The sequence below is a fragment of the Notamacropus eugenii genome, chromosome 5 (assembly GCF_028372415.1).
Source record: "Notamacropus eugenii isolate mMacEug1 chromosome 5, mMacEug1.pri_v2, whole genome shotgun sequence".
Taxonomy (NCBI): Eukaryota; Metazoa; Chordata; class Mammalia; order Diprotodontia; family Macropodidae; genus Notamacropus; species Notamacropus eugenii.
In genome coordinates this window covers 106,194,185-106,206,420 of record NC_092876.1, presented here as the reverse complement: position 1 = coordinate 106,206,420, position 12,236 = coordinate 106,194,185, and the positions used below count along the sequence as shown (strand labels likewise).

Sequence of the window (12,236 nt, the reverse complement as noted above, 5' to 3'; positions counted from 1 at the left end):
ATTGTCTCCCGGCTGACAAATTTGGTGCAACGAGGCCGTAAATCTGCGAGCCTCCTTCGGAAGACCGCTGGCTTCTCCCCGGCTTGTATCGGGGCGCGCACCGAGCGTCCGCCGCCTCCCCCCGAATTCACCTCTCCCCGGAAACGTCTCAAAAAGTGACATTTCGGAGAAAGACAGCGGCGGCCAAACGCCGGCTTTGAAGTTCAACCGTTCGGTTCTCGCGAAGGGAGCTATTTCGCACCGAACGGACGGATTTGGGCGAAGTCCCCTCGGTCCACCACGTACCGACCTATAAATAGCTACCGCGGCGCTGAGTCACCCCGAGCCCAGCTTCCCCCCTCCCCCCGGGGCCCGGGACAAGCCCGTGCAACACCTCCAGGAGGCGGGACCCCCGAGGGGGGAGAGGAACTCCTCCGGGCCCGCCCCAGCCCCCGGCCGCCGGCAATAGCGCCGAGCGGCGGCGGAACGCGGGGCGGCTGGGAGTAGGCCGCCGGAGTGCGGTGGGGCCGGGCGGGACGCGGAGCCGCAGGGGGCCGGCTCCGGTCTCCGCCCCGAACGGCCGCTCACACAATGGGGAGGCGGGAACGAGAGCGGGCCTGCTCCGCAGGGGAGAGGGTTAAAAAAAAAATGCCCTGGCTTCGGGCCAAGCGGGGACACGGAGCTGGGAACGGAGGCTGGTGGGGCGGTTAGTCGTTACGGTCGCGTCCGCCTTCGGGGACCCCATTTTGGGGCGTTCTTGGCAAAAGTAACTGGAGTAGTCTGCCATTTCCTTCTCCTGGGGTAAGGTGTAGAGAGAAATGTGCTCGTCTCTAAACACCCAGCGAAGCAGTGGCAGCCGACCCGGGTAGCGCTATCAAGTAGCGGAGGAGATGGAGAAGGGGGACGGAAGTGCCGCCTCCCGTTGTTAGGGGCCATTACGTCATCCTACCGTTGTCAGCCTGTGGCGGGGGCGTCTGCCCGTCACGTGTCCTCTCCTCTCCCTCCCATTACCCCCACACCCCATTGCGCGCGCGCTTGTGGGCTCCCCACCCCCACCTCCGTCTCCCACCTCCGCCCTCCCATCACTGGCTCGGCTGTCAACAGCGCCCGCCCCGCCTCCGTCCCCCCCTTCCCCCTTCTCTCTTCCCCCTCCTCCCCCCTCCCCCCCCTCCCCCCCCGCTCCGAAGCAACTGCCACAGCTGCGCGTCCCGGCGCTCGGCGGGCAGGTCCCCCGCCCCCTCCGCCCCCAACGGCGGGCGCTCGGGGTGAAGAAGCTCCGGAGCTCGGGCGTGTGCGGCTAGGCGGCTCTACCGCCGCTCCCGCCGCTCCAGTCTCCGCGGGGCGTAGGGGAGCTCCTGGGCGAGCTCGGAACAGGGCAGAGGCGGCCCGACACCTTCGGCTCCCCTCCGAGCCGGGCCGCGGGGCGGGGCTGGGCTCCCCGGCGCGCCGACCTTGCAGCCGTGCGGCTCCCGGGCCCCAGCCCCCGCACGGCGCGAGCTGCCTGCGTCCCTCCCCGCCGCCCTGGGCTCGCCGTGCGTGCGGATGGAGGCGCTTTTCCCGTCCTCTCATCCCCTCGGTCCTCCCTTCCCCCGAGGCTGGGCGCGCAGGACACGGGAGCGGGAGGCACCTACTGACCTGTCAGCCGAGGAAGACGGAGATCGCGGGCGGGCGGGCGAGGGAGGGAGGCAGCGGCGGAGCTCCTGGCCGCGAGACCCGAGCTAGCGCTCGCACAAAGCGAGGCGGCGGCAGCGCCTGCAGCCAGGTGTCCCCCGCGGCCCGCGTCGGGCCCGCGCCCGGCTCTGCCCGCCCTACCGCCCCGCTGGAGGGAACCCCCCGACGGTATTTTTTTGTGCAGTTTCAGCAAAGCTCCGAGGAAGTTGGTCCTTTTGTTCCACTATTTATAGATTGCGTCAACATTGCGAAAAGGAGAAGGCGGAGCAGCGGCCCCTCCCCCCTCCTCTCCCCTTCTCTGCTCCTAGGAGAGAAAAGCCCCAGCACACGACCTAAGTACACAACAGGACAGCCCCCCACCCCTCCGCCCCCTCGCCGCCTCCTCCTCCTGCAGCCCCGGGAGCAATCCGGCCAAACCCCGTCACGTGCCTGCCAGGGAAAACCAGCTTGCCAGAGCCCCAGCGCTCCCGCGCCGCCTGCCAGCCGCGGTAGCGGCGGCAAAGAGAAACTACCTCCCCCCCTCCCCTCCCCTCCCGCACCGGTCCCGGGTACCCGAACGGCCCCCTGCTGCCCGACTCCGCAGCGTCTCAGCGAGCCCGACGGCTTCCCGGGTGGGTTGGCACCTTGCTTCCGTGTATTTGTGCGTTCCCATGTCTCCTTGTTTCCACCCCTCCTGAGAACCACCGTCCCCACCCCAGGGTATATTCATGTTCGTGCGTTTAGCTCCGACCTAAGCCGGTGCACTGCATGTGCATACATTTGTGGACGGCCCAAACCTTCCTGGTTCTTTCTCGTACTCTTGGCCGAATGTCTGCGTAGCGCAAGGGGGAGGAAGACCCCAGCCGCGTCTGGGTCGTGATCGCGACACGCCCCGCATGATCGGGACAGGGCGATCGCACGTAAGGCGGCAGGCTCCACCATTAAAAAGACACTCGGAGAAGAGGCGTCTTCACAGGTGCGGTGACCATTTGCCATAGTTACTTCCACCTCCTGGGAACTGAAACTCTTGTTGCTGGAAGACCTTTGGAGCCGGCAGGTGTGGAAGGAGTAGGCTTATAAGAAAAATATTTGAACCTTCTATTTATACCTGGTCACGAAATTGTAGACTCCCCCATGCCCCCAAATGAAACTGAGCCCTTGTTTGGATGAATGCCAAAGTCTGCCGAGTGTAAATAAGGAATACTACAGACACGAGGGGCGGCCTTACAGTGGAGCTCAGTAAAATTAACTTCTCAGTGTTACTTACTTACAATCTGAGCTTCCAGCCTCTCCCTGCTCATTTACTTCTGACTTTCTTAGAGTTGTCCTGCAATGATTTCGTAAGCCAGACCCCGATAGGAAACAGGGATGAGCTGGACACGTGGGGAGGGTCAGGAAACACATAGGACCTCTTTGCCCCTCTCTGGGCAGTGGGGCAGTAGAGTAAACAACTTGCTGAAAGGCTTACGTGATTTTAAGGTCGTTTCTGGAAGGTGTTTTTATCAAGCCCTCCTTGCCCTGGTGTAGAGAGGACCAGAACATGCCCTTGAGAGGAAGGAGCACCATACTCAACTGTGTCCGAGAGGGTTACGGGTCGTAAAGCGATACGAGGCGAGCTGGGCAACTGGGCTTGTCTGAACCTGCAGTGCCCTTCCTGTTCCAGGCTGAGGTCTGGACTTCACAGATCCGAGAAGTGGCTGTTGTGCTTTGTTAGATTTTGTGTAACTTTTCTAACTGTGTGAACTGAAAAAAAAAATTTAGGGGGAAAACCTGAAACGTTGGTTTGGAGTGTTTCTTTTTATAGCGAGGTATGTTATAAAAATGGAGATTATGAGGTGGGGTACTTTACACTTGAACCCTTTTCACTTGAGATTTCAAAGTCAGGCTCAGTGGAACCTGTTGCAAATGAGTCAGAATTCTGAGCAGATTTTAATCCTAACTGTTGGTTTGATGATTTTCCCCCTGCTGCAGGAGGAAGATGGTTCTAACAGGGTGTTTACCTCCTTTCTGTCCTGGTTTCTAAGTAATTAGCAAATAGGCCTCAGTTGGACCTTTCTAGTATCACTTTCTCCCTTATCCCATTCCTTTTATTTTACAGTTCACCCTTAGGCTCTATGGAGGACACATTTTCGTTGCTGTGCGGTCGCATTTACATCTCACAAAACATTTGTTCTTCCATTAAAAAGTGGAGTTTTATTTTTCTTTGTCACAAAAGAAACAATGGCTTTATGACACACCCTCCGGGGTCAGCCAGTCTTTACAATCAGCTCTAGCGATTTAGACCAACTCCGCCAACCTCACGCTTCCTGGCTCCCTCCCCACATTTTCCTCTCCTGATGCCCCTCGCCTCCCCTCCCCCACCCCGACATCAGAGTTACTTTATTGCAGCCAAAGAACACTTTTCTTCACTCTCCATTTACCACCCCCTCCCTCTTGCGCTTTTCCGCGGCTTTCCAAACTGCTGAGCGAAAGGAGCGAAAGGAAAACGAAAGCACCCGGCTCCCAGAGCCCCGAGCCGACCAGGACCAGCGGCTTTCCCCGAGCTCTCGCCAAGGCTAGGGGAAGGAGGGTCGCGGGTGGGGGACGGAGGGGCTGGGGAAGTGCCGGTAGCTTGCCCGCCTTCGTCTCCTCCAGGGAAAAGCACACAAATGCCTTATCCTAGCAAGAGTCTGGAGTAGGTACGCTTGGAAAACTTTGGCCTCTGGCTGGTGTAAAAATAAAGTAACTGTCATTAGGGACGTGCCGTGGGGTAGGGATGGTGGCAGTGGCGGAGGAGGAGGAGGCGAAATGTTCCCGACGTCTTTCTAAAAACAGATTCGCCCAGGCTAGCCAACTGCCCAGAGAACGTGGCAGGCTAGCAGCGAGATGCTGATACGGGCACAGGAAGAGGGGGCCAGCGCAAGCAGCCGTGCGGAAAACAGTAGGCAAAGCTGCAGCAGACCTCGGCTAACCACAGGGCAACCGGCAGTTCAGCTGGGATCCAGACCGAGCGAAAAAGCCTCGGTCCTGCAGAGTTTGGGCAACATGGGAGCTGGAGAAGACCCAGCAGAAAGCCTCTCAGTTCTTGTGATCACTTCATGAAACGTGTGGGGAACTCATTTCTTTAACTTGATTCAGCCACTGAGTTAGGGACAGATGAACCCTGGACAGATCTGTATTAAGTACAATTCCTGTGGGTAAGGCCCTCTGGGCAGGGGAGGATTTCCTGGGTGGAGCTGTTTCCAGTTATGTATATGAAAACCCTTAGAGAGATGGCGTCTTGTCCAAGGCTGGGCTCACCACTTAAAACGGCGACTTTTCTCCCTAACAAGTTTGCCTTCAGGTTGTTTACTTTGTCAGGATTGTAGATTGGTGCGAAAACCCGACCAGATGTGGTCCCAGTAAAACTCTAATGGGTTACCCTAATGGGAACTCTGTATTTAATGTTTGCAGCAGGGGCAGGTTTTGTCAGTTGTTTAAAAACTGTATTGTATATCTATCTATCTGTCTGTCTATCTATCTATCTATCTATCTGTCTGTCTGTCTGTCTGTCTGTCTGTCTGTCTGTCTGTCTAATCGTCTATCCATCTAAATGGCCGAGCAAAATGTAGCAACTATCTCACATAACAAGTGCTTCATTCTCAGATGGGCAGGCGAATTGAGTGTTTCAGGTGTTCTTATTCCGCACATAGCAGTAGAAAAATCCTTAGGCAGACGCCTCTTCTATTGCTCCTTAAAAATGGCTGGGTTTATTTTTTTTCCAAGAAGACTTGCGCAGCTAAATTTGTCCACCTTTTGTTTTTCTAGAATATGAATTGAGGATTAAGAACCCTCAATACTCCAAAAAACGATCCCTATTTTTAATGATTCTGGATGAAGTTTTGGAAGATGAGCTATTTTAGCTGAGCTCCCTGGAACAGAATAATGTTTCAAGGCGGTGTTTGGCTAAAATGACCAACACTTCTAGATGTGAAAAAAAAAATCTCCTTAGCCATATATCTGTAACTACACCAGGGTCTAAAAACATAAGACTGACTAGCCCATTTTTTTTTTTTTGCAAGGACATAAGAAAAATCTTGAGAAGAAATGGCACCCCGAATTCCACTTTATAAAAGGAAATGCTTTGGATTTCTTTGAAAAATAATTTATTGAAAACTTTCATGGCCCAGATAGTGAGATGGCTCATTTCAGAGAAGCCCAGCTCTTTGAATTTCCTGTGATTTACTTGTGGCCAATGATCTGTCGTTTCCCTAGATTTCTTTTGCCAATTCCAGTCCCTTTTAACTTCTCTTGGGAAAAATACATATAATAAAATCTGATTGCAAATGGAGGCGTCGAGAATAATCACAGTCTACTGTTAAGATCTGGGATATTTCTTGCTCTTTTTTAATCCTTAAAAAGTAGAAGTAACAAAAGTATTTTTAAATCCTTAAGTTGTCTTCACTCTGTAATTCCACTATTTTCTATCCCTGGCGTTTTAAAAAATGTTTTGCCTGAAAAGAAATGCTTTAGACTCCTTTCTTTAAGAAGTAATCGGCTCATGCTGCCCTATTCCCCAGAGCCATCGAAAGCTTTGGCCTTGCTCACACCACCTGAACCCGAACCAAAGACCTCGATTTGGATTCTACATCGGAAACAAATCTATTTTTCGCGGGGAAATGGGGACTTGCCCTGGTGATGGGTCTGGCTTTAGGTTTTATGGGGAATATGATCTGGAAATGGGAACGCCTGCTTCTGCAGCGGCAACACACCCTGCGCCTGTTCTCCTGGGCTCTTTCTAGCTTCCAAAGAGCTCGTCAACTTGTACCCCTTTGGGACCAACCTCTGAGGTCAGACCCTTCTTGGACTTGGGAAGAAGCTAACCCCAAACCCGGGTTATCCTCCTCCCTTCCTTCACCTCCCCCCCCTCCCCCTCTCTTCCGGGCTGCCTCTCAACCTCCACAACAAAGTTTTTACACTGAAGGAGAAAGTTGGTTTGGGGATAACGATAAATTCTTCAACAAGGAAGGAGTGGGGCGTTTCCTTTTTCTTAATGCACGCAGTGGCATTTAGTAAGGCGGAGTAACTTGTCCCGGATTTAGACGAGTGTCTGAGATTTTCCCTAATTCGTCCCCTCCCCCCGAGCCTCCAGAGATAGTCTACTGGACCCCTAACCTTTTTCGCCCCCTCCGTTATTTCATCATCCCCTTTAGCCTCCAGGGATCTGGTCAGCTTGCGAAAGGAATTCTCCCCCGCCTTTCCCCTAAGCATCGGAAATGTCTAAAGGGTTAAAAGAATTCTGGAGAAACCAAACTGCCCGGTAAAGGGAAGGTAGCGGTTGGGAGGCGGCACCGTACAAGGTAAAGAGACTGAAGTCAGAGAACCTGGAGTTCCAGTCTTCCCTCCCAAGTTTACTTCCCTGGGTGACTTTAGGCAAGTCACTTAGTCACTTTAGGCCTCAGTTTCCTGATCTGTAAAAGGACTAGATAGTCTCTAAAGTTCATTCTGTCACTGTTTCTATGATCCTCTGTTACAAAGTTACCAAATTAACCAAATTGACCAAACTGGCTGGAGAAACCAGATTAGTGTAACGGGATTGGCGATAGCAAAAAGAGAAAGGTATAAAATGAGAGAAAACCAACACCTGCAATTGAAGGGGATGGTCTTAAGTGAGAAGCTGCAAGGATGGGGATGCCTAGAGGGAAAACAAAGTAATAGCAGTTAACTGCATTTCTCAGTGCTCGAGGACAGGGTTATGCCAGAAGTTTTTCTGTCTCCAAGCTTCACCTACAGCCGGGGTCCAGACTTACGAAGTAACTATGAACACCCCCTTTTCTCTCCAAAGAACCAGAGTCAAGCCCCGGAGAACGTGGTCTGATGTCTCCAAAATTCTTAAAGCTGCTGAGGAGATTAAACATGATTTTCAAGGGTCCTTTGTGTTTTGTTTTGTCCCTGGAAAGTTTTGGAAAATTTCACTACAAAATAAAATAAGCCCATCCCCTCACAGCACCTTGAAGGATAATAAAATAACTTTACGTTGTTTATGTGAAATAGAGTAAGACACCAGAAGTCTTTAATCATTAGACTCCTTTTTCCTTTTCTGTCCCCAGCTTACTTACTTTCCTGAGCTCTGACACTTGGGAGTGTTAGCTTAAGTGCGTTCGGACCGTCTTTGCAGAGAACAGTGCTCACAGCTGCTTCAGGTCTGAGCGCTTTAGAGAAATACCACAGCTACCCTTGAAGTTAAGAGAATCAGAAATAGGTGGTGATGAACAATTCAATGTGTCAGCTCCAGCTATTCTTGGGAGCTACCATTCACACCTTACTCTTCATTATTTGCGAACTTAAAATTATCTCGTGCCTGAGAAGCCCTCTTTTAACATACTGAAGAACCCGAGCTGCACCAGCTAATTCCAATATCACCAATACCCTGGGCAGCATAGACTGTACCAGGCTGGGATCCCATTTTCGTTCTTTCTGGCAAGCGTTTGAGCAAATAACTAAATAACTACTCTATGGGCAGTCTGAAAGACACCACCAGAAATATGCACGCCTTTAGGTTTCATCCCAGACAAGCACTTTCCGTGCAACAGAATAATGCTTTTTCCATGCAAAAGTATGATGACCAAAATGTTAATGACTTTTCTTCCAGAGAATCAAGTCCCCCTCTCTCCCTCTTCCTTCCCTCCTCTTAACTGCCATGAAGTTTTCCTTAGTTTCTCCCTCTCATCTTCAGTTTCAGCTACTCAACTCCAGTATAATAACATTATATTTTACAGCTAGTACAATATCAATGTTGTAAAAATCAATGTGTACCACATAGTTAGCATGTCCTTTACAAAATGAGTAATGTTTTCGATATCCACCCACAGCGGTGGAATGGGTTTTTGCTTTTACATCTTATTATCACATCCCGAGGGCAGCAATTGTGCTATGTTTTTAATGAAAATAAAAATAGTTACTGGTACCTTTATTTCTTCCCTCACTCCCCTCCCTCACCCCCTCAGCCTTTCCAGGATTTTTTTTTTTAATGTTCCTAAAGAATTGGGGATGTTTTCATCTGTGCCGAGTTGCTTTGGATTTTTCAGATAAGGGGCTAACACCTTGATAGAACAGTCTGCTTTTAAAATGGCATTAACAAGAAATCTCATTGACAGAACACATTTCTCTTTTCGTTTTAGTGTCAACTATGTACCTTCGATGGGGGAAGTAACATACTTAGCAACGGAATTCTTGAACAAAAGTATTCAAAAGCAAAGACACTTACCTGACTTTGTAGGTGCAAATGAAGGAGAATTAGCCTTGAGAATGACGTGTTATTATCCCAAACTTCAGCAGGTGACACAGACTTACAAGTGTTTTTAAGGCAATTGTGTTGGAATTTCTCTTGCTGTTCATATACAGACTTTACTCACTTTAAAAAAATGTCCAAATTGCTCTCTCTTGTGACTTTTGTGGTTTATTGCCTTACTAAACATCCGCAGAGAAAATTAAAATCATCTATGACGGGTATGCATAGACGCGAAATTGATCAAAATAAGTCACTCTTGCCATGTAAATCGCCTGTCATTATTTGCTTCCATTTTTACAAGCTGCTTAGAGTAAAAACGAAATTTGTGGGTTCTTGACTCCCAAATTTCACTTCTGACAGAGCTGCCTTTCCATTGAGAAGCTTACAGGACATGTGTTCATTTATTTACCTTTAAAGCATACCTCAGTCTCCACGGCATCATTACCGGGGCTAGTGCCTTTTGCGTGGAATGTTTCGGTTTTTGGAAAGAAAATAGGTGGAAGGAGGAGTTTGTAGCGTTTATGGTTTGAGAAAATTCACCCTGGCTCCTTTCCCTCCCCCTTTCTAACTTATGCTTGAGGTGAGAGCAAAGCAACGGGCTGCTTGTAGAATCACTCCGGATCACCTAGACCAAGAATATTTTCTTTGGGGCCCATTCTCGGGGACTAAACAGACACTTGTGAGTGGAGTTTCCTCAGCAACACGTTAGCACTGCTCTAGAAAAGGAAAAATAAAATAAAACGACGAGGACTTTCCAGGACCATCGCCTCCTGTGACTTCTTTCCGAGCTCCAGGAAAATAAAAAAGAAATGAGTCACGTTTCACACTTACCTTTTTCATGACATACATGACCACGCAGGGGGGTAAGGCTCAAGTTGGTTTCCCTCCTGCCTTTTAGCCGAGATCCCTCTGGATAAGACTTAGGAAGCAGCGGAGCACCACTTTATACCCGCGCGTATAGTAAGTGAATAACTTGCCTTTGGGAAAGCCCTTCAGGGTGGTGGGGACAGCAGCCTCTCCCGAGCCCGGGATTTTCTTCCCCACTTCCAGAGCTGCCACTCTTTCCCTAAACAGCTTTGGATGTTAAGCGAGGCAAAGTGCTTTTCTTGGTCTCTTTGCAAACGAGGAGGGAAGGGAAAGGAGGTTCCTATAAATTAAGCATCTCCAAACTCAGGTCTGAGTGGTGGACAAGCGCTCACGTTCGCCTTGACATCTTTGCTCAAATCCGCTAACCCCTCCGAATCCTTCTTCACCCTAAGGATTTGCTACAGGGTTGTTGTTTTAACCTCCTCAGCTAAACAGGAAAACACTCCATTAGTCTTCCCCATATTATCTAATGATTGCCTTCACGTTGTTGTGGTGGTAAACAAAAACTTGTCACTTTTTTTTCAAGTTCTGAGCAATCAGACATGGCAGCGAAATTCCTTGTCTCTTTATCCCAATAAATTCCAAGGCGCGCATATCTGGTTTATTAAATTCGTTGCTGGTCCGCGAGATGAGAGTGGCTCTGCTGAAGCAGAGAGGGTCACTAAGGGGCCTTGCTTAACTATGCTGCCAAACTGTTTTTGCAGCTCATTTTGGTTTCCATCACCTGCTCCTGGTCAGGCAGCAATAGAAAAAGGTGTAGGTTAAGAAAGTAGCTGGAGAAGGCTCAGGGGATAGGAGAAGACTGTCAGTTGGGGAAAATCCCACAAGGATCTGGTGTCTGACCCCTAAGCAGCAGATGAATTAGTGAGAATCCAGGACTGGTTTGGCCCATGGGGCCAGAGACAGAATATTCCAGGTCAAAGGGAAAGGCTGGTGCCTCTGCTAGGAAGCTTCCCTGACCTCTGCAGATCTGAGCAAGTCCCAGTGGACAGTGAAGGAGGCCTGTTCTTATACCTTGCAAGGTCTCATTCCTAAGAGACCAGACAAAAACTGGGGAGAGGTAGTTATATCAGAGCATAAACATAGAGGTTTACATAGAGAGAAACTAGTGACTTGCAGACATACACAAGGATCTTCTGTTAATGTCCGGTAAGGCAAACTCAGCGAAAATTGGGTTTGAAATGATCCAGCTCTCTCCTTGAGGTTAGGCCTCTAAGACCCTGAGTCACTTCAGTTCCAAGGCCTCAAGAGAAATCACAAGGGCATCTCCATACATCTGTTGACTTGTAGTAGGGGTTAGTACTGCCTTTTTCTTTCAGTGAGCTATCCTGAAATGAAATTAGAAAATGAAAGCCCAAGAGAGACTCCCCTCCTATGGTCACTTAGGTTTTCTGGCCTCCAAGGATGTACTGAAGATATTTTTTCCCTTTTTAAAGTCCAGGTTCCACAGTCAAAAATTCAGTTGGCAGGACCTAGTAACACATACACAAAGTTTCTAAATACCCAACCCCATTCTGTGTAATATCCCAGTAATTTAAAAACCAATACTAAACAATTGAGAACAGCCAACAACTAAGTTGCAGAGCACCTTTTAGGGAACATTTTAAAATGATTTCTCAGTTATAATTATCTTACTCTAAAGTACATACTAATGGCACAATACAATCTCAGACCCCAAGATTTATCTCTTGATAAGGTTGAGTGGGAAATTAGGAGGAAGAGGATATTTAGATTATTCTCCATAGTGAAGTTTGACTTCTGAAATCAGGGTAACCTCTTATTTAGGAAAGAACATACTCTTCCTCCCAGCTCCCTCCCTGTCAAATTTCAAATGGAAATGTTTTCCTCTTCCTTTAGACTTTGTGATGATTTACTTTCTTCTGTTTGGGAAAACAGCCCTTTTGCAATGGTCTCAGTTTTATTATCATTGCAGTACTTTAGGAGCCCTACTGTGGGAATGAATGTTGGATACCTACTGTATGTCTGAGATTGCAGCATGAGATGAGATTGACTGCTGAGGTGGGAAAAGAACAGAGTGCCTACTAGTTAACTGATCAAAGACCTTTTTTTTTCCCTCTAGAGAAACTTCCCACTTATTAAATGCTGTGATATAGTTTTTGTAAGGCACATGAAACACAAATGTTCTAAGAGAAGCTGAATGATCTCTCCAGGTAAAATATCATCTAATTTATGCTCTTGTGTTATCCTGAAGATAAATAGTGATGCACTATAATTTTACTTTGTTCTGCTAGTTTGAAAACTTCATGATTTTGTCAGTGTGTGTACTTTCTCCACAGGTAAAAAGAGCATGCCTTCTCCTCTTTTGGAGTTTCTGTGGCTGAACTTTTCATCCATTACCTGGTAGAAATAATTCTCTCTTTTCACTCAAAGTTAAGCAGGAGGTCCTTAGATAACAGATGCACAGAATTTGTGCCCAGACTTGAAGTTTTTCCAACTCAATAAACCTCTCTGGAACTTGTGCTCTGCTACT

The 12,236-nt window shown here is 49.0% G+C and overlaps 1 protein-coding gene across 1 annotated transcript; it reads left to right on the top strand.

The window, feature by feature from the left end:
- Nucleotides 1-570: 570 nt before the first annotated feature.
- On the top strand, nt 571-9,899 carry LOC140507654 (uncharacterized). The gene is made up of 3 exons (XM_072615656.1): nt 571-685; nt 786-2,261; nt 8,769-9,899. The coding sequence occupies exons 1-3, from the start codon at nt 571-573 to the stop codon at nt 8,798-8,800; spliced, it is 1,623 nt and encodes a 540-aa protein (XP_072471757.1). The 3' UTR covers nt 8,801-9,899.
- Nucleotides 9,900-12,236: the final 2,337 nt, after the last annotated feature.